Source organism: Dendrobates tinctorius, unplaced genomic scaffold, assembly GCF_039654945.1.
Source record: "Dendrobates tinctorius isolate UK_male_01 unplaced genomic scaffold, ASM3965494v1 ptg000025l, whole genome shotgun sequence".
Taxonomy (NCBI): domain Eukaryota; kingdom Metazoa; phylum Chordata; class Amphibia; order Anura; family Dendrobatidae; genus Dendrobates; species Dendrobates tinctorius.
Genome location: NW_027361693.1, coordinates 3,088,929 through 3,112,091, shown reverse-complemented (window position 1 = coordinate 3,112,091; position 23,163 = coordinate 3,088,929). Strand labels below are relative to the sequence as shown.

Genomic DNA, 23,163 nt, shown 5'->3' with positions numbered 1-23,163 from the left:
GTAGTTACCAGACATTTTGTGCTGTGTATTGCACAACTGTAGAAGAAAGTTGTGAAGAACGTGGTTACTTTATCCTTACCTGTTCAAACATAAATGCGTATTCAACACTGTCTCTTGGTACATGTTCTGTGTCTAAGAAGCAATACAGCTTAAAGTAGAACTTCCACTGTCGATCTCCTGGTTCAGCACTAACAGCAAGCCTTGAAAAGAGAAAAAAACTGAATATAAGATTGCCAGCTGAATAAGGTCCATGATTTGATTAACAAGATAAAAACAGCAGGCAGCAGAACCTTGTCTAAAACTGGCAGTGAAAATGATGACTCTTGCAATGCTCATCTTTCCTTGATCATTTCATTAGCCAAAATGCTCCGTTGGCTTAGGGTACCGTTACACTTAGCGATGCTCCAGCGATCCCGACAACGATAAGACCTGGTAAGGATCGCTGGTGCGTCGCTAAATGGTCGCTAGTAAGCTGTCAAACAGTCAGATTTACCCAATGACGCAGCAACGATCCAGCGATCCAGGTCGTTAGGACCTTGTCACACAGCAGCGATTCTGACGACTCCCGCCTGCATCCATGATTTCGGAGTCGCTAACGACGTCGCTCGTCGGTGTCAAACACAGCGATGCGCGCTGGCCAGCGGGACGCCAACGATCAAAAAATGGCCCAGGACATTCGCGCACGATCAGCGACATCGCAGCGGGGGCCTGGTCGCTGCTAAGTGTCACACGTAACAAGACTGCTGGTGAGGTCGCTGTTGCGTCACAAAATCGGTGACGCTTCAGCGATCTCGCTATGTGAGATGGGGCCTTTACACACAATGCTATATTTGTTAATTTTCAGCTCTAGAGATAGTTTTGGAGTTAAAGGTGCTGTTAATTATTACTTATTTTAAAATCCATACTAACACTCTCTACAGCACCCAATGGCTTCAATAGAGCCAAGCTGAAATACCAGACACAACCCATGGTATGGAGTGGCACTGTTTCTAGAAGAAAGCTACTACGTTTTTATCACTGATGATTCCTGTAACAAGGGTATCTTTCAACAAGACCTCCATTTTCAAAGAAAGCCATGCCAGCGCAGTCTCTAAATGCTCAAGTATTTAGCTGTGATTGACAGAGAAAGTATGTTCTTAGAAGAGTCCAAGATCCTGCCGACATGATTACTGTGGCGCGTGTGCAAAACCAGCATTGTTTTATCAGGCAGACCCCTGTCCAGCAACTGCAAGTAGTGATGCGAGAATGTTCTTAGCTAAGGTGTTATCGGAGCAAGCTCGCGTGCTGAGTGTCTTTGGCGTGCTTGAAAAATATGTTCAAGTCCCTGTGCCTGCATGTCTCGCGGCTGTTCGACAGCCACAACATAAGCAGGGATTGTCTCACAAACATGCAATCCCTGCACGTGTTGCCGCTGTCGAACAGTCGCAAGTTATGCAGGTGCGGGGATTCGTTAACACCTTATCTGAGTATGTTTGCTCATCACTACCTGAGAGGCAAAATGCTGTTGGTTTTGCATACATGCTCTGCAGTATAGCAGCAGTTGATCATATTGGCCATGCTTTGGACTCATTTACACTTTTGATTCTTTGAGCGCCAAGATAGAAGCTGTGCTCCAGATAGCAGTCTTTATAAATTTGTGGCCTACATATCAGTCAGGTCCATCTACAGCATGTCCGTAGTTATTTCTATATGAAATGTATATAAAAAATTATACAGCTTCACTATAGGAATGTCCCCTATATACCCGCATGTATATATACTATACTGATTTAAACAAACGCATATTATGGAAACTGTAAGGATATGTCCACATATAGGGTTTTGCCACATGAGTATTTGAAGGAAAAACACTGTTCATACTATGTGCATTTTTTTTTAAATGTTTTTGTTGCTTTGAGTTTTTTATGTGTTTTTTTTTTATCTCATTGATGCATTATGTTAGCGGCTAAAAACTCTGAAAAAACTCACATTCTGTATTTAGAAAAAAATGCAAGGAAAAAGAAAACATAACATGTGCATAAGAATTTAAAAGTCTCACTTCATTCTTCTGGTACTGCGTTTTTACGCATGCAAAAAATGTGCAAGAGACAAGCACAGCTGAAAAAACGCTATGTGTCAACATGCCATAGTAGCGTGGTCAATATTAGATTATGATTACTTATGTAAGTAAATGACTTAGGCTTCTATTGCAGGGGGCAACAGATTACTAAAACACAAAATAACAAATAAATATTAAAATGATGTACAGTGATAATGATGTGATAAAACTAGCAAGAAAAAGACTTGCTAAGGTCAGAATGTGACACTACTGTATATGGTGGAATAAAAAAAAGGCACTAGATTTTTGTGAATAAGTGCCGGACGGCTCAGGAGGGGTTTGGAGTTGCTAGGTGGTCGGAGCCTGAGACTGCATACACAATGGCTTGACAGAACACACACCGTTTTTTTTTAACAGTATGATAAGGAAATGATAAAACTGATACTGTGTAGCTTGATTACAGAAATGGCATCACAGAAAAGCATATGGGTTGGAAGAAAACACAGAGATCAATAGAAAATACACAGAGATACTGCGATCACTAGTAGAGCACAGAACAAGCAAAACCTACTTTTCAAATTTAGCCAGGACATCGGCCACCACAGCTCTACTTTCAATGGCTTTATCTGTGACCCCATTGTACTCAAAGAGGGCAAACATATTTCTGCTATCTTCCATGGCCAAGCCCCGGATCAGCTTCTCTACAACCTACAAAGAGACAATTGCTTTCATTATGAAGGACAGATACCTGTGGTTTTGATTGTGGACACATTACAGTGTAGTATAAACCATGCCCATTAAACATTATTGTCCATTAGGTGAACAAGTAATATATGGTTGGGTCTCTAGAGTGAGAGCAGCTCTCCAGTATAGGACATGATAGTCCCAATATTGTCCCAATAAGATGACCCCTTTAGAAGCAGATTAAACATAACTGGGATAATACAAATTTACTGTTAATAATCATTATAATAAAATATAATACTATTGCATTAACTAGCATGCACATTGTTTTACAAAACCAATTATAATAAGGCACTTGGAGAGATATTTGAAAAGTATCCAATATCTAGTATATATGTAATAAACCTTCATTTCCCAAAGGGCATTCATAATGTAATATGTGGGTCACTACGGACGACTTTGTTTGCCATCTTCTAGTTTTTGTAACTCTCCCCGACCTGTAATGCTCAGCTCATGTCAAGGATTTACCTCGCCAGCTGTGGTGTGGGAGTTGATAGTGATCTTACAAGCCCCTCCACCGTGGCAGTATACCGTGGTTGCAATTTCCTGCCTCTTAATTAAAGCTTCAATTTCATCTCGAGATGGCACAAACTCCCTGCATTTGGCTTTTTTCAAGGATTCGTAGATAAATGCAGCATACTTTTCCATCTCCGAACCTTGGAAGTGTTCTCGTATTCTGCAAGGGAAAATAAAGCAGTCAAGTACAAACCATTAGTTGCCTTACTTAATATAATAAATTGTAAAAAAAAAAGAAATAAAACACTGGCATAGAAACACATGAATTAAAGAAGCACTCAGATTAAGTTAATTTCCATTACATTTTTGTACATTATAGTCTAGTGCACTGATGGCGAACCTATGGCACGCGTGCCAGAGAAGGCAAGCAGAGCCTTCTCAGCTGGCACGCGGCCTCGCCTCATCCTTGTTCCGGACTGCAGCTTCCTGCCTCACACATAGAGTGGCCACGCCGCTCAATGTGTGAGAGGAAGTGAGAGGAAGGAAGCTGTCGGTGCGCGAAGAGGTGAGTGTGGCCACTGTGGTGTGTGTGTGGGCGCTGTGGTGTGTGGGTGTCAATGACGGGGAGAGGGCCAATGAAGGGATTGATTGGGAGAGGGCCAGTGATGGGTAGAGGGCCAGTGATGTGGAGAGGGCCAATGATGGGAGTGATGGGGAGAGGGCCAATGATGGCGGTGATGGGGAGAGGGCCAATGATGGGAGTGATGGGGAGAGGGCCAATGATGGGGAGAGGGCAACGATAGTGGTGGGGGAGAGGGCAATGATGGGGTGATGAGGAGGAGGAAATGTTGGAGGTGGTGGAATGGGCAATTTCTACATGAAGGGGATCATGATGAGGCATATTTCTACATGAAGGGGATCATGATGGGGCATTTCTACATGAAGGGGATCATGATGGGGCATATTTCTGCATGAAGGGGATCATGATGGAGCGTTTCTACATGAAGGGGATCATGATGGGGCATATTTCTACATGAAGGCGATCATGACAGGGCATTTGGCACTTCGTCATAAATAATTGGGTTTTAGGTTGCAGTTTGGGCACTCGGGTCTCAGAAAGGTTCGCCATCACTGGTCTAGTGTGCTAAAATACTCACTTATCGTCGTCTTCTCCAGTGTCCAGCGCCATTCTGCTCCACTTCTCAGTGACATCACCGCACATCAGAATCTAATGCTCTATGCATGAGCTGGAAGTCTCTTACAGTGCTTCATTCTGATGCCCCATAGGCTTATATTGTAAAACTAACTTCAAGGTCAAGCAGAGCATAGTATGACCCATAAAGTCTGAAGAGTGACGATGTCACTGAGAAGAGGAGCAGAACGGCCCTGGATCCTAGGGAAGGTGGCGGTAATTGAGTAAATTAATACACACAAACTAGAGTACATGCACATATACATAAATTTAATAGAAGTAAATCTTAATGGGAGTACTCCTTTAAGCCAGATCTCTAGCTGAAAAGATAGGGTGTAATGTGCACCAGAGCAAGAGTGGCTGACTCACATACAGTAAGGCTGTGTGCACACGCTGCGGATTTTGCTGCGGTTCCGCAGCGGTTTTGGCCACTGCGGTGTACAGTACCATGATTCCCTATGGGAATCAAAAACCGCAATGTAGAAGGTGCGGAATTTTCCGCGCGGATTATCTGCGGTTTTCAATCCGCAGAAAGAATTGACATGTCAATTCTTTCTGCGGATTCTCCTGCGGTTTGCCATCTCCTCCATTGAGGAGATGAAAAACCGCAGGGCAAAACCGCAGAGCAATCCGGAGGTAAAACCGCAGGTATTTTGACCTGCGGTTTCACCTGCGGATTTTACAAAATCCGCGCGGATGAATCCGCACCTAATCCGCAGCGTGTGCACACTGCCTAATTGTCTGAACGTTTTAAAGCTACATAGTTGGAAACCTAGCATTATGTATAATACTCTATAATGCAGTTCAGTCTTGATGTATAAGGATTAAATTAAAGGTTACCTGCAAAAACACTATTTACTTGCAAATAGCATGTTAATCTTCAGGATAATATCATATTAATAATGTTTAATAGTGTAACTGGATCAGGGGCTGCAGGGAGAAAATTACGTTTTATTCTCTCTGCAGCTGTCCATTTCCAGTCATCAGGGGAGCAGTGGCTGTATCAGTCTCTGCGTGCTGTAGTTACTCCTTCTACACCTTGTGTGACATCCTGCTTTGGAGGCAGGGGTCAGACTTGCGAGAAACTTGGACGAGTCTCGCACGTCAATACCCAGCACTGCCACCGGCACTCGAGAGCGAAGCGTGCGGCTGCATGTATTTCTGTGCAGCCTCATGCTCTGCTTCAAAGTGCCGGCGGCAGTGCGAGTTTCTTGCAAATCTGACCCCGGCCTTACACACATGCTGCACACATACACTACAGAGCAGGCTGTCAATCAACATGCTGGGTAATGATTATCGCACTGTGTAGTGATCGGTGACTGTAACCCCACCATTCATTGCCCCAATGCCTGGAAGCGAGCAGCTGCAGGGAGAATAAAATTTAATTTTCTCCCTGTAGCTGCTATACCAGTTGAACAGCTGAACATGATTAAAATGTTATTTACTTGCAGAGTACCCCTATATCGGCAGGTAAATAGTGCTTTTTTTGGTGACTGGTTCCAGTTATATTTGTCATTTAAATAGTGATATACCATCTAAACTTATATCTCACCTCTTCAGATGAAACTTGAGATACTTCAGAATACTGCGACTAGGTGGAAAGGTACAGCTGAGACACGTGAGAATTTGCCAATGATACAGGTTCCCGATGCTGCCAGGATGAAGAGCTTTGTTTGTCTGCTTAATAAGTTGACAGTAAAGTTCATCTCTCAAAGGTCGCAAGTCATGACCAGTCTGAAGAATACCCTGGATTATTGGCACAGGATCAGGGAGAGACTCAAGCTGCTGCAAGGAATTGAATATCTTGATGGCTTCATCCTGGAGCGTTGTATAGCCTTTGTCTTTTAACACTGTAACAAGAATCGACATGGGAAATTAATTCCTGAGCACATCTGATAATATTGGGATGATAATGCAATCATAAAGTTAATTAAGTGCCCATTTCCTATAAAAGCAAATTGCTCTGCTGACAGTGATAACTACTGAAGAGAGTGTACTGTACTCCAGAATAGAGCGGGTCTTTGGCTGTATGACTGCACTACATGTCAGTATAAGAGGGAAGGAATGGATCACAATTTAACAAGATATAGCACAGAACTGGAGCCAAGTCAAGCTTATTGAGAATGTAATATTGATGGCCAACCCTGTTGATATACTGTACCATTAATATCAAATTAGTGGGGTCCATTTACCAGCACACCCGCAGATCTGTCAATTAGTGCAACTCTCTGCAGTCCAGTCCTATTCACATAAAAGGGACTGATCTGAAATACCATTCACAGAGCTTAAAGAATGTATGGTGCTGTGCTTCATACACAACGAAAGGGACATCGAAGCCCGTGGAATCAGCGGATCATAATGGTGCCATCAGTACTAGAATATCTCCTGTCATGTTGGAACATTCTGCTTCGTTTTCAGGCATGGTATTGAGAAGGCGTTGCTGAATAAGTACAATTTTGCGGAAAAATGTATCCATTTAACACTATATTTATTCTGGGCTTCTGAATCTGGAGGGTGGTCTCACTCGAAGACTGAATGTCCTCTGTGTATGAGTGTGCACACAAGTAGCTGTCAGTCAATGAGTAGGCCCCCCCACTGACCTGCTAAGCCCACAATGAATAGAAATCTAATGAAAATTGCATTCCCATCTTAAGGGCCTGTCACACAAAGCGATATCGCTAGCAATATCGCCATACCGTCACTGGTTTTTGTGATGTTATAGCGATATTGCTAGCGATATTGCTATGTCTGATACTTACCTCCAACCGCTCCCCCGCTGGTTATCGCTGATCGCGCGAGAACGTCCAGGACCATTTCTCGTCGTCAGCTTACTGTGGCGCTGACGAGCGACGCGTGGACGCGGGCGGGAGGACGTCAGGATCGCCTCGTCTGACAGGTAAGTAGCGACCGCCAACCCCTGAGATGTCGCTGGAGAGATCTGCCTGTGTGGCAGCTCACTAGTGACCACTTAACGATGCACCAGCGATCCTGACCGCGTCATATCGCTGGTCGGGATCGCTAGTGCATCGCTAAGTGTGACAGTACCTTTAGTAAATTGGTTGATTGCTGGGGTCTCACGACTGAGACCCCCACCAGTCTTAAGATTGGGACTGTGAAGCGTACAGTTTATAAGGAGCAATGTCGGCACATGCATCCAATTGCTTCGGCACTGCCTACGGGAGTGAACTGCCAGATATAGCCAAGCACTGTTTGCAGCCATCCCTCCATTGAAACAGCGCACTTCAGAGCCGAGCTCTTGGATTTGGTGGTGGTCCCTACAGTGGGATCCTCAGTGACCAGCAAATTATTCCTTGAATAGATGATAACTTGTTAAGAGGGGAATCTCCCTTTAATGAAATGACAGGTATACAGAATCCTATCCCACAAGACTATGTATCACACGGCTCAGCCATGGCTGTATATAACATACTCATTGCAGACCACATTCAGTGGCAATTAGCTACACGCTATCACATATTTACAGACAATAAAGGACGTACGGTTTAAGTTGATGTCTCCATAAGGAAGTGGCAGCAATGGAGAATGCAGAGGGTGATGAGTGTAGCGTAGAATTGGATTTCTTTTGTATATCTGCTCTACAACTTCATTATTCAGGCAATTTTCCTATAAAAAGAAAAAGCAAGACATTTCCCATGGAACAGAGATCAGGACCAGTCACAACATCATATACACTGTGTGCAGAATTATTAGGCAAATGAGTATTTTGATCACATCATCCTTTTTATATATGTTGTCCTACTCCAAGCTGTATAGGCTTGAAAGCCAACTGCCAATTATGTAAATCAGTTGATTTGCATATCTGTAATGAGGAGGGGTGTGGTCTAATGACATCAACACCCTATATAAGGTGTGCTTAATTATTAGGCAAATTCCTTTCCTTTGGCAAAATGGGTCAGAAGAGAGATTTGACGGCCCCTGAAAAGTCAAAAATTGTGAGATGTCTTGCAGAGGGATGCAGCAGTCTTGAAATTGCCACACTTTTGAAGTGTGATCACCGAACAATCTAAGCGTTTCATGGCAAATATCCAACAGGGTCGCAAGAAGCGTGTTGATAAAAAAAGACGCAAAATAACTCCCCAAGAATTGAGGAAAATCAAGCGTCAAGCTGCCATTTGCCACCACTTTTGCCATATTTCAGAGCTGCAACGTTACTGGAGTATCAAAAAGCACAAGGTGTGCCATACTCAGGGACCACCTTTGAACAAGAAACATAAGATAAAACGTCAAGACTGGGCCAAGAAATATCTTAAGACTGATTTTTCTAAGGTTTTATGGACTGATGAAATGAGAATGACTCTTGATGGGCCAGATGAATGGGCCCGAGGCTGGATCAGTAAAGGGCAGAGAGCTCCACTCCGACTCAGACGCCAGCAAGGTGGAGGTGGGGTACTGGTATGGGCTGGTATCATCAAAGATGAACTTGTGGGACCTTTTCGGGGTGAAGATGGAGTGAAGCTCAACTCCCAGACATACTGGCAGTTTCTGAAAGACACCTTCTTCAAGCAGTGGTACAGGAAGAAGTCGGTATTGTTCAAGAAAAACATGATTTTCATGCAGTACAATGCTACATCACATGCATCCAAATACTCCACAGCGTGGCTGCCCAGTAAAGGTCTAAAAGAAGAAAAAACAATGACATGGCCCCCTTGTTCACCTGATCTGTACCCTCATAAAATGTGAGATCTACAGGGAGGGAAAACAGTACACCTCTCGGAACAGTGTCAGGGAGGCTGTGGTGGCTACCGCACGCAATGTTGATCGTAAACAGATCAAGCAACTGACAGAATCTATGGATGGAAGGCTTTTGAGTGTGATCATAAAGAAAGGTGGCTATATTGGTCACTGATTTTTTTTGTTTTGTCTTTGAATGTCAGAAATGTTTATTTCTAAATTTTGTGCTGTTATATTGGTTTACCTGGTGAAAATAAACAAGTGAGATGGGTATATATTTGGTTTTTCTTACGTTGCCTAATAATTCTGCACTGTAATAGTTACCTGCACAAACAGATATCCTCCAAAGATAGCCAAATCTAAAAAAAAACCCACGCCTACTTCCAAAAATATTAAGCTTTGATATTTATGAGTCTTTTGGGTTGATTGAGAACATAGTTGTTTGTCAATAATAAAAAGAATCCGCTCATATACAACTTGCCTAATAATTCTGCACGCAGTGTATATTGGTATTATCCGCCTCTTTTCTTGTGGTTATTATGCTACCTTTGGCAGGGCAGCACTTTATTAGATGCTTACCTTGATGTCCTGTATTAGCTGCTGTGTCGGGGTGTCTATAGGCGCCTTAGTGTCAATGACATTCTGAATGGCGCTGGCCCATCTTGTGGCCTCATTCAGCAGCTTTGTGTAAAGGCGATAACAGTGCTTGCGGCCATACACCATCACGTTCCAGTATCCTGGGGAACACACTGGTGTTACACATCATACATCATATACTGACGTTTTATACATTACATACACAAAGGGCTATTCACCAGTTTCCTTAAAGATTTTCTCCTCTGGCTGGACCACAGAACATAGGCTGTTAAGGACCAACGTGCCCAGTTTCATGGCATTTTTCTCCGAGTTCTTGTAATAGTCAAGTGAATTGTGGGTAAGGACAAACCAACGCTTTTTTAGCTTCAAGGACGACGTCTTAGGGCTGCTTTTCATTTCCTTGTGGAGCCAACCTATAATATGATGTGAAATACAATATTAATAGTGCTGTGCGAAAAAAAATCAATTAGAACATACATGACCTACAGCCTTTCTCAATACCAGCTGATGCACACTAATAACAATATCAAAGGTATATACCATAAGTGTCTGACAGGTGCAAATTCTACTTGTAGGACTGGCCTGTTGCACTCTTATAATGTGAATAGTGTCATGTGTTTTTTGGCACATAATGTGTCATGTGATATGTTTGCCTATGCAATGCGTATAAGTAATGTAAAAGTAATGCATAAAGTTGGCCATGTTCAGCATAGGGTAAGACATAGTATAGGGCCTAGAACATAACATAGGCAGGATAAGGAAGTTGACAGTTGTTAGATAGTGACATTAGGGTAAAGATTGTGTTAATGTTCAGATCTAGCCCGCAGTGGGAGGGAGTAGAAAGGAAGGCAGTGGGAACTTTCTGGTATTTGGTGCTTGATACTTCCTGGTATTTGACTTTGACAAAACTTTATTGATACAGTCATGTGCTGATTACATGCATTTTTTAAGCGTTTCCAATGCGAAAATGCACTAAAGACGCAATTGAGGTTTTTACCTGCAGATTTCTGCATCTAATGCAATTGTATGGGTAAAATCTACACATAACACTCAGTGTACTTACAAGTGAAACTGACATATGAAACATGCACACCAGGTCACTTTACACTGAGTAAAGACATGCACAGTGGGCAGGAGATTCCTATAAATCCCATCCATTTTCAATGCATCGAAAATACGCAGAGTGAAAAACTCATTGTAGACACACAGCTTTAGAAAAATATTCAGAATATTAAATACACATAAAAAACAGTCAAATACTTTTGAATAAGTTTCTGACTAAATTGGAAAAGCTCCTTAAGTGCACACACAACTGTGTTTTCACATTATTTTGACCATTTCCCAGTAGAGCGAGCCCCAGACACAGAAGGCCACCTGTGTAATTCACACTATACTTTCTGGAGTGAGACCCCATTGTCCTGATGTACGAGGCATCCACAGATGCCAACACAGGCACCACTAGTAGCCACCAGTCCCTGCCTCTACTCTTCTGTGTGTGGCTGCTGACATATAGTAATCCTGGCTGTCCGTGTGGTTAGGGGCCACACAGAATGGGACTCTGAGCCCCACGTGACCCTTGGGCCACAGGTTGTGCATCCCTGGTGAAGGGGAAGTGATTCTGATACAGCTTACTGACCTGTTATCTGCAGTATTATCTGCTGCAGATCTCGCAGTTCTCTGAATGCTGAGCTCTGTATAATCCCGCCCACACCACTGATTGGCAGCTTTCTGTGTAAACTACATAGGCAGAAAGCTGCCAATCATTGGAGCGGGTGTGGCTTGACTAACTAGAAGCAGGTTTATTAGTTTTCTAGTGACAATCTATATATTTTAGGAGTTGGAGTCAGTCAATTTTATACTGACTCTGACTTCACCAAAATGGACACCAACTCCAACGCCTTGACACATAGAATATATTTATTTTATAGGAATTACTACCGTTACAACAGATAGTTCTCAGTAAAAAGGCTCATTGTACTGGAAGGAAATAAAAAGAGTTTCATAAAATATAGGTCATTTATTGAATAATGAAGCATGATACAATTTGCCAGTATACTTTCTCACCTCATGTAATCGGATCCCTTTGCACACATTATCATCACTGTCCCTGATGGGGCGCACAATCTAAATTCCCTGTCAGTATGTCTTTAGAATGTGGGAGGAAACCCATACAAACACGGGGAGAACATACAAACTCCTTCCAGATGTAGTCCTTGGTGGGATTTGAATCCAGGACCACAGCGCTGCAAGGCTGCAGCGCCAACCACTGAGCTACCGTGCCGCCCCGTGTGATTTACATACAAACTATGTAAGTAAGAAGCTAGGCACAGTGTCCATCACAAGACCAGGACATGTCTATTCCATAGATGTAAATTAAGAAGTGCAGCTTCCATTATACAATGAGCGCTTTATGACTGGCGGTGGAATCTGATTACCCTTTAAAATGTCCTTACAAATAGCGACTAGTACATCAGTCAGCAAAACACAGATCTTTTATGGAAGGTGATGCTAATAAAATGAATACATTATAACGATATTAGAAGTATCCGCCAATATTTTACTTAGGCTGAGATCAACATCAAAGGGTCCGTCACAGATTCCTTCATATTTAATTCTGTTTTGCTGCTCCTATTATGGAGATAGATGTGCACTTCCATAGAATATCATTTGAAAAATATTTTGGAAAAAAAAAAATCCAACTTGCATTCATGGCCATATTCTACTTTTTGGAAATAATCTGTTCATTTGACTGCAAAACTTAGTTAATATACAATATACTTTTCTGAACGTGCTTCTCACCTCGGACAATAAATTCCTGCCCTTCCACTCGAGTGTCGCCCTTGGACCTCTGCAGCAATGTTATCCAGTGATGCATTTCTTCGGGTGTGTCCGAGTTACAGTGAAGAACACGATTTGCAGTGATGATTACAAATGAGTTTGGTCTGAAGATGGAAAAAGGTGGGAAAACGTTAATAGCTATAAAATAAACATGGACGATGTTTGCACAACAGCTGATCGTCCATTATGTACCCTCAGTGACCAAGTACACATGAAATATGTGGAAGAATACTCATTTCATTATATTTACTGTAAAGCTGCCAGTCGTTATGGAAACAATTCGTAGATTTATCATTCAATGTCCTGTGAGCACAACCTTCATAGGGATAGTATCACTTTGGAAGTTATCCTCTGTCGATTGGGTAGGGGATAACTTCCCAATCGCTGGTGGTCCAAGTGTTGGGACCCACATTGGTCCTGAGAATTGGGTTTCTGAAAAGCCCTGTGTGAACGGAGCAGTGGATTATTTTGCGCACTGCTGCTTCATTCTTAATGGGACCACCACTGCGCTCAGCTGTTCTTCAGCTCTCCTATAAACTCCAAACTTCAGAATAGCCCTTTAAAGGGGTTTTCCCATATATGACACTCATAACCTATCACCTTTGCTGGGACTTCCACTTTCACTAAAATGGGTCTCCTGATCCAGTTTTTCCTCACCACATGGGCAGCCATAAGTAGTACAGCTCCACTCATATCTTTTGAACTGATGGAGATACCAGACTGCTTTATTCAGTTGTATCCGGCAGGCCCATAGCAGTCATATGCTCTACCCATGTCCACATAGTAATTAAGTGCTGGCGACTGCAACCCCCAATCTTGTGGTTGATGGGATCCTCCCTATCCTTTGGTGAGAAATGTCTCCCCTTCAATCAAATCAACAGCCAAAGTCCCCCTTTAGCACTTATCTTCTAGGACTCTACTATGTTAATATTACAGGGCTTTTTCCTTGTGTGTGAGCTGATCTGTACTTTGGGTTGCCTTTATGTACCAGTACGTTTGTGAAGTCTTGGTAATATGAATGCATTACATATTTCACATAGTCATGACATTTGCAGAATTCCTGTCATGACACAGCTGTCAGGTGACCGGGACCATGGGCTCCTTCCCTGTCCCTAACACTAGGGGGTGCCCTAGCTCACTGTACTCCCCGGGATACTTCTGAATGTGAAGATGCCGAGGCCTCCAGCCTTGCCTTATCTCCTGAGTGAGCCCTCCGTCTGTTTTCTTCCCCCACCCAGGGAAGAGCGGGCGCTACTGTGCACCATAGTACACTAACCCTACAAACAAGGCAACACAAACAAGGGTTAACAGAACACTCCAGACATTCAAAATATTCACTGACATATAACAAACGAATGCACTGGGGTGTGGAGGTAGGGGAATAAACCACAATAGAGAAGGATAGCGTATTACCACGCATACAATCCAAGCAACGGTCACTAATAACTCCTTCAACTCTCCTTCTCATAAGAACTCTCCCTCCGTTAGCCATGTAGCAATAAAGCTAGCTCTGACAAGGATTAGTAGCAGAGCCCAGATTATAAAGGGGAAAGGAGTGGCTACCCGAGCACAGGGATTTCCAATATGGCCGATAAATTCCTGTTCTGCCAGAAGAAATAAACATTTAAAATGAAGGAGAAGTGCTTCTTCTGAGCACCGGAGTAGGAGAAATCAAGACGCTGCGGTTTTCTGGCTCCACACTGTCGCAGTAACCCTGTGACACTTCCCTTGGTTAATATCTGTGGTAGTGACAACTTACCTATCAGGGTTGTCAGAAGCACAGACAGAATCGATCAATCCAACATCTAAAGTTCCCTGTATAGAGACAAAATATCTAATTTAGCAATTATAAAAGGAATTTTCAATCTAATTCCACAAGGTGTACTTCTTATGAGTTATTGTGCAAATCACCCCATTAGATCCTATCCGTGATATGTTCTGTGTGTGCAACGATGGCAATAAAGATGATGCAATTAACGACCTGTACAAATTTACTCTAGGTAAATGGGCCTTCAGAACGTTATCCTCTGTTGGATCCCAGACCGACACTGTTTATCTATCAAGCCAATGTTACAAAGTCTTGACTCACTACCCCCAGTGTGACTCACAATCTAAATTTGTGATCATCATGTCCTTGGAGTTTGTAAACCCTCGCAAATATGTGGAGGACATACAAACTCCATGCAAATGTTGTAGATGATCCCAGAGCTACAAAACAACACTACCAACCATTAGTCACAGTGCTGTTGATAAGAATACTGTTATTAGCGCTACCGATGAAGGTTAAGTTGTGTATAATTAGGCCTGCACCCCAACTGTGGATTAGGCTAGGTGAACGTAATGTTTGAGCAAATTCTCCCAATCAATAAGCAGAGGAAACAGTGTATACATAATAATCTTTACTACGACATAATTCACAATATGAAACAGTAAAAAAACATACAAAAAAGTAATACCGAAAAACAAGTCCGATTGTACATCTGGTTTGATTCCAACCACTCGTAAAGTGTTAAAGCATATGAAACTCAAATATAATTCATTAATGGACCAATCAAAATGCTGATGGTCGGACAGTAGCACTGTGCATTGCATTGTTTTTTGATTGTTACAGATTTTATTGTGAATTATGTTGTAAAGACTATTGATTATGTATATACCATGGAACAGTCTCCTGTGTATATACAGTGGGAGAAATAAGTATTTGATCCCTTGCTGATTTTGTAAGTTTGCCCACTGACAAAGACATGAACAGTTTATAGTTTTAAGGGTAGGTTAATTTTAACACTGAGAGATAGAATATCAAAAATAAAATCCAGAAAATCACATTGCATAAATTATATACATTTATTTGCATTTTGCAGTGAGAAATAAGTATTTGATCCCCTACCAACCATTAAGAGTTCTGGCTCCTACAGACCAGTTAGACATTCCTAATCAACTTGTTACCTGCTACAAAGCCATAAGTAAGATGCTGGGTGAGTAGGAGACAACTGTTGGTGCAACAGTAAGAAAATGGAAGAAATACAAAATGACTGTCAATCGACATCTATCTGGGGCATCATGCAAAATCTCACCTCGTGGGGTATCCTTGATCATGAGGAAGGTGAGAGATCAGCCTATAACTACACGGGGGGGGGGGTACTTGTTAATGATCTCAAGATAGCTGGGACCACAGTCACCAAGAAAGCCATTGGTAACACATTACGCCGTAAAGGTTTACAATCCTGCAGTGCCCGCAAGGTCCCCCCGGCTCAAGAAGGCACATGTGCAGGCCCGTCTGAAGGTTGCCAATAAACACCTGGATGATTCTGTGAGTGATTGGGAGGAGGTGCTGTGGTCAGGTGAGACAAAAATTGAGGTCTTTGGCGTTAGTTCAACTTGCTGTGTTTGAAGGAAGGGAAATACTGCCTATAACCCAAAGAACACCATCCCCACTGTCAAGCACGGAGGTGGAAACATTATGTTTTGGGGGTGTTTCTCTGCTAAGGGCACAGGACTATTCCACCGCATCAATGGGAGAATGGTTGGAGCCATGTACCGTAAAATCCTGAGTGACAACCTCCTTCCCTCGGCCAGGACATTAAAAATGGGTTGTGACTGGGCCTTCCAGCAAGACATTGACTCAAAATATACAGCCAAGGCAACAATGGAGTGGCTCAAAAAGAAGCACATTAAGGTTATGAAGTGACCTAGCGAGTCTCCAGACCTTAGTCCCATAGAAAACTTATGGAGGGAGTTGAAGCTCCGAGTTGCCAAGTGACAGCCTCAAAAGTTTTAAGATTTACTGATGATCTGCAAAGAAGGGATGGACCAAAATTCCTACTGACTTGTGCGCAAACCTCATCATCAACTACAAAAAACGTCTGACTGCTGTGCTTGCCAACAAGGGTTTTGCCACCAAGTATTAAGTCTTGTTTGCCAGAGGGATCAAATATTTATTTCTCACTGCAAAATGCAATTAAATTTATATAATGTATACAATGTGATTTTCTGGATTTTATTTTTGATATTCTATCTCTCAATGTTAAAATTAACCTACCCTTAAAATTATAGACTGCTCATGTGTTTGTCAGTGGGCAAACGTACAAAATCAGCAAGGGATCAAATAATTATTTCCCCCACTGTAGGTTGTTAGTTATTCTCATTCTTGCCTAGGTTGGTTGTTGTAAGTCTTATGTGTACTTGATATTCAAGAAGGGTCCATTTGGCATACGTTTACGGAAAACAGGAGCCGAGAATACTTTCACTGCAAGTGTATAAAAAATATATAAAAATCTAGACATATTGAGTGAGTGCCCATGATAATACCAAAACAGTGTGTTCTTTATACGAATGACATAATACTATGTATAACATGTATGTTCTGTATTCATACTTTATATTCATTCATTTATATCAAGAGTAAAGATGCGGACCCCAAAAGGGGATCAACTTCTTCCAAGTTTCTGCTAGTTTAATAGTAGTGCCTTTAACTGCCTGTAGAGGGGACAGCTCACCTACTCCCCTAGACCTTTTTACTAGAGTACCATAGCGCACCTATTAACCCAGTATCAAGGTAAAGTGATGAGAAAATGTTATTCCTATTATAATGTATTCAGATAATATTTGTAATCTGCATTTCAGGTACAATAAGGTGTACGGGAGCAGAGTTGTTCATAAACCTAAATCTTCTATAAGAAAAAGTATTGCATTACTGGACAGATATATCCCTTCTGGAACAAAAAAAAAAAAGAGTAAAAAGGTCTTAGTAGGATTAGGCTAATCTCCGAATAATACAATCAGCTGAGTGATGAATGAATTCCCACTTACCACAGCATTTTGTGGATTTGCTTGCTCATCGTGCATTTCCCGAATTTCCTGCTCGGTGGATGACTGAACCTGGCTCATAACGCTGAACCACTGGCTGCAGGAAGAAAAGAGACAGATTTCATACAGGCCACAAACACTACATCCATATCCTGCACAGACCTATGTGCTTCTGGCCATTAATATAGAATGTACATGCTGGTATGTGATCTACCACGCCTCCGCTGTATTAGCGCTGATGAAGTCACTGGAGAATACGCGCAGGAGGCTTCATACAAGTCGCTGCACTTGTTTACTGAAAACACAGGTATCATTATCCTCCAATGTTTTGGAAAAGTTGCTCACGAGTCACCAAACAGATAAAGACGACATTACTAATATGACTGTGCGCTGGTGTCTGTTTCTGTATTGTATATGGTGCAATGTCTTTATAATAAAATGACCTCGCGTGAAGGAATGGCGTCCTTACTACTAGTCATATACAGTATACTCACATATGGGAAATACTGGTCCTCTTTTATAAAGTCTAGTCTGGAGAGTATTGTATTTTATTATATCCCCCTTAAAGTTAGAAATAGATCTTGTTGTTTTTTTTCTTGTATTTTACTATATTAACCCCTCAGTTAAACACAAATATATTTTTCGTATTTTCTTGTGTTACTTTTCAGTTAAAGGAAATGTGCTAGTGGGAGATGTTATCAGTGTGAGTCATGTAATAACTGACAGTCTGCTCTCCTGATCTACATGTCTCACAGTGGTAACGCCTTCTTCTACTTAATCGGAGGCAGATTCTCATGGAGATTTATGTCCGGCCCATAATCTCGAACAGCTCATTTACATATTGGAAAAGTGTGGATTTCTCTGGAACAAGACATCAGATCGTATATATCAAAGTATCACTTTATTCAGGTTCCTATTACATTTACATGCCCATATAGGTGACTTAGGAGGGTTGATCCTACTGACAGATTCCCTTTAAGGACAGATTTTTTTTTTAGATTTTTTTCGCGTTTCCGCGGCGGTCTTAACCGCGCGATTTTGCCGCGAAAATGCGAAAAATAAGCATCCCATGCATTCCTATGGGATTCCGCAATGCTGTGCTAATGCTGCGGTTTTTACCGCGGCGGCATCGCATCGCGGTAAAAAAACGCAGCATGCTCATTAATTTTGCGGAATCGCTGCGATCCCGCACCCATAGGATTGCATTGTTCCGCTTATTTCCCACATGTGGCTGTGCACACCATGCGAAAAGTAAGCAGAACAATTGCGGATGGTAGCCACGGTCCGGAGGAGAGGAGACTGTCCTCCGGGCTTTGGGTACCATATCCCTGTAAAAAATAGAATTTAAAATAAAAAATATTGTTATTCTCACCTTCCGACGTCCCGCGCAGCCTTCCCACCTCTCTCCACGCTCCCGTTCCCAGTAAGCCTTTGCGAAAATGCCCGCGATGACGTCCGTTCTCGCGGGATCGTGAAGTCTCGCGGTCATTCGCGAGACGTCACGATCCCGCGAGAACATACGTCATCGCAGGCATTTTCGCAAAGGATTACTGGGAAGGATTACTGGGAACGGGAGCGTGGAGAGAGGCGGGAAGGCTGCGCGGGACGTCGGAAGGTAAGAATAACACCATTTTTTTTTTTTTTTCATTATTTTTTTACATTTTATCTTTTACTACTGATGCTGGATAGGCGGCCTCAGTAGTAAAAAGTTGGTCACACTTGTCAAACACTATGTTTGACGAGTGTGACCAACCTGTCAATCAGTTCTCCAAGTGATGCTACAGGTCGCTTGGAAAACGCTAGCATTTTGCAAGCTAATTACGCTTGAAAAATGCTTGTTTTTCAGCGGGAAAATTGCGGGAATTTAAAATGCGATTTTCCCGTGGAATGGAATTCCGGAACTCTCGTGGTAATTTCCGCGACAGTTCCGCTACGTGTGAACTTAGCTTTATTGTGTCACTCTTCAGTTAAGTGTGTCATTCCCTGAATTAACGACAAATATATATATATATTTGCACTTTATGTCACCCTTTCAGCTTGTACATAGGACTGATTTTCTCAGATGAGTGGTATTCCTAGTTTTCACGGATAGCACTCGTACCCATGATATTCTATGGATCTGTGCACATGTCCAATTTTTTCCTTGAACCGAGTGGCCTGCGGAAAAAATCAGAGATATCTCTGATTTTGATCCAAGGGATCAAAATCGGCAATTTAAGTCTACGGGGAAAAAAAAAATCAAATCACACTCGGATGACATTGATTTTCACGGACTTACAGAGAGGACAAGGTGGAGAAACTTTTTTCTCTCCACGTACGATAAAAACTTATGCCACTCTGATCAAAGTGTTTCCAGAATAACCGGTCCACTTTTATCACATGTTGAGATTTTGGTCATGTGAACTTACCCCTTAGGTAAGGACAGATATCTTTTTTTTAGTATTACTATATTATGTCACCCTTCAGGTAAGAAAGGTAAGTGTTTGATGATGAGCGCAATGTTGTAGAAAATGAGTGGTTCCGCACTCTGGTGCAAGTTCAAGTAGCTTTTATTAACAATTGTCTGGTTCAAACAAAGCTCTTTTTCAAAACAAACTACTGACCGGCTTCCTTTCACCCTCCTGCAAGCACAGATTTAGTTTTCTTTGTATTTTATGTCACCCTTCAGGTAAGGACAGATATCTTTTTTTCTGTATTTTATTGTGTCACCCTTCAGGTAAGGACAGATATCTATTTTGTGACATAAAGGCTAGGTTTGCAATCATTCCTATGCGCAATTAATTAGCATTCTAGGTGACTTTCACTGTATAAAACAGACCAGGAGTCAGCGCTACAATTTTTCATCATAATTGCCATGTAATGACACATACTGAAAATAATTAACACAATATGACCCAAACAGTTGAAACTGGTTGGACAGATCCTAAAGGCCCCTTTACATTTAGCGATGCACCAGCGATCCCGACCACGATATGATCCGGTCAGGATCGCTGAATGGTCACTAGTGAGCTGCCAAACAGGCAGATCTCACCAGCGATGTAGCGATGCTCGGCGGTCGTACTTAACTTTCAGACGAAGCGATGACCGCCGTCTTCCGCCCGCGTCCATAGCTTGCTCGTCGGCGCCAGCAGGAAGCCGACGAGGAGAAATGGACGTGGACGATCTCGCGCGATCAGCGATAGCCACCGGGGGAGCCGGTCGGAGGTAAGTATCACATGTAGCGATATCGCTGCTGCGTCACAAAATCGGTGACGCTTTAGTGATATCGCTAGCAATATTGCTATGTGTAAAGCCCCCTTTAAAAGCCAACACCAATCTTTCTTATCATAGACCTCAGATGTGTACGTAGAAACCTTATCTATACCACTGAAAACAATCGCTGCATACAATTCAAGATCATTCATTATAATAGATCTGAAGTGAGATGTCTGCAGAATTATAATTGATATCCAGCACAGACATATTATAACAATGGGGTTTTGGCACCTGAGACGTCAGACGGCTGGGAGCCCCAGTGTGAAAACATCTACCACCAGCATTTCTGGAGCTTTTTCATTCACAGTGGATACGTCAAGAAACAGGGTCCGACATGCCATTGGTGCTACCAAGAGGTAAAGGGGCCACATCCACCTCCAAAGCAGGTGGAATTGTGCATTATGAGTTATTGGACTTGAAGGGGCTCATATACTGTTCTTGCACAGGGGCCCTCTTCTGTCTGTGTCCGCTTCTATCAAGAGGCATTATCCTGTAAGTAGCTCCTTGCCCCTATCCTTTATTACGCTAAATCTTATGAAATCATTCATCTGTATGTTACTTTTTAATATCTCATCATATTCACACGGTGACAAAGGGGCAGAAGAAAATCCATGTGACCTTAATTCTTTAGACAAGCTTGTGCTTAACTGACCACCTCCATGGCCTGCTGTGTCATATGCCTCCACAAAAACATGTCAGGATATATTATGTTTGTCATACACTTATTCAGGGTATATATAATGGAAGAAATGTTAGTTAGTAATGCAGAGACTACAAGAGAAGGGGCTAAATGCAAACGTCTTGCACTATAGAATTGAGAAATCGAAACCTTTACAAAACTGATTCCACTAAATGTGTTTCGGTTTATTTGAAATATTTTTATTTAGACTCTAGATTAGTTTTAGACTTTTGAGCGAAATCTGGCAATGTCTATACATTAACAGCAGGTGGCGCTGTAGCTTGAGTAATAATTCTGCCGTACTATCACTGACTATTTCTCATATCAAGTACAGAACACAGGGAACTGTGAGAAGTGTGAAGTGATTGGCCTACCTGGCATCTTCTGGAGATTCCGCAATTAAATGGTACGTTCGATTTTCCACTACTATGTCAATGCCATTCTCTTTGCCGGTGTTGTCGATGATCTCTCTGTAATAATTGACATTTGGAAATCATTTTAATTTCATTAACGTATAGATTAGCATGTACATCACACGTTTTCATGGACAGTTTGGTGATAGTAATCCAGGTGATAGCCAGAGGAGGGTATTTCAGAGGTTATTACCTAATATCACCTGGGTGCTTAGGGAATCTGTCATATTGTACAGCTGATCTGTGGACAGCATAGTGTAGGGAAGGAGAAGCTGAGAAGAAGAATATATAGTTTTGATGGAAAACCTTTAGTATAACTTGTATATTATTCATTAAAATCCCTGGAATTTGTATGCATACGAGTCCAGTGGGCGGTCCTACCAGTGATTGACAGCTATCTCCACATGTACGGTCATACAGGAAAGCCTGCCAATCACTGAGAAAGACCGCTCACTGGACTCGTGCATACAAACACCAGGGATTTCAATGAGTAAAATGCAAATTCTACTGAAACTTTTTCCCATAAAAATATATACCAATCTGCTCAGCTCCTCCTGCTCTATATAACATTTTCTACATGAGAAGTTCCCTTTAAAGGGGTTTTACTTTGTATTCTTAGTTTTTCTTCCACTTCCATACAGAACAGTGAGGTTGGGGCAGATACCTTACATAGCGCCAACAGCTATGTTATATGTAAGGCCAGTGTCTAAGATAAAGATCTAATTGTTGTTTAGTTTTCTGTAAGTCAGTAATAATGAGAATAATTCTTAATTTATGATCTCTCAAATACTGTACAGGCCAATATTCATAGTAACTAGTCTGAAAATCTAATAATGTCAGATGCCCGAGCAGGACTGGAGACGGGCAATAATTTGGTAAGAATGAAGACAGATGATTTAATATAATGCAGAGACTCTTAGATGAAGCCACGCACTTAGCTTCTCGGAGTTCTATAGTTCCTTTTAATTTTTCCTCACTGTCACTTTCAAAGTACATCAGCTTGGACTGTCGGAGAACGAACCAACGTTTCTTCCAGTTTCTTCTAGACAGAGTGGATGACCCGCCACCTTTTTTGTAAAGCCAGCCTTGCTTCAAAGCTTCCTGCTTGGACCGGAACCACAGGAAGGTCTCATCTTTCAGGACGCACCAACGCTTCTTCCATGTATTCATCATCCCGCCTACGAAAAGGACAATGGAAGGATCAGTTATAAACTCCTCTGTGACCAAAGATTTTGGTGCCTAAATGTCCACATCAAAATGTTGTTGTTTCAAAACAATTACATTTCCAGAGGACCTGTCACCAGGTCAAAAGTAGACAGTTTGTAGCCCAGCTTTATTCCTGCCACTTCCCTGGGAATTCATTTTTTTTGTTATATTTAAATCAGCCATATGGTTCCATACATATGGGCCTTTTTATTTAGTGCTTGGTCTATGCCAAGTGGGTGTGGCTCAT

At 42.1% G+C, this 23,163-nt stretch overlaps 1 protein-coding gene across 1 annotated transcript in view; it reads right to left on the bottom strand.

Moving 5' to 3' along the window:
* The window catches only part of MYO10 (myosin X), a 254,463-nt gene that overhangs the window by 3,803 nt on the left and 227,497 nt on the right, over positions 1 to 23,163 (bottom strand). The window contains exons 27-38 of the mRNA XM_073569433.1: positions 22,645 to 22,888; positions 21,672 to 21,767; positions 17,367 to 17,460; positions 14,317 to 14,372; positions 12,519 to 12,661; positions 9,938 to 10,132; positions 9,702 to 9,859; positions 7,931 to 8,054; positions 5,983 to 6,280; positions 3,251 to 3,458; positions 2,610 to 2,746; positions 80 to 200 (exon numbers count right to left, since the gene is read on the bottom strand). Of these exons, the coding sequence (XP_073425534.1) occupies positions 80 to 200; positions 2,610 to 2,746; positions 3,251 to 3,458; positions 5,983 to 6,280; positions 7,931 to 8,054; positions 9,702 to 9,859; positions 9,938 to 10,132; positions 12,519 to 12,661; positions 14,317 to 14,372; positions 17,367 to 17,460; positions 21,672 to 21,767; positions 22,645 to 22,888 (1,874 nt within the window). The remainder of the gene's footprint in view (positions 1 to 79; positions 201 to 2,609; positions 2,747 to 3,250; positions 3,459 to 5,982; positions 6,281 to 7,930; positions 8,055 to 9,701; positions 9,860 to 9,937; positions 10,133 to 12,518; positions 12,662 to 14,316; positions 14,373 to 17,366; positions 17,461 to 21,671; positions 21,768 to 22,644; positions 22,889 to 23,163) is intronic.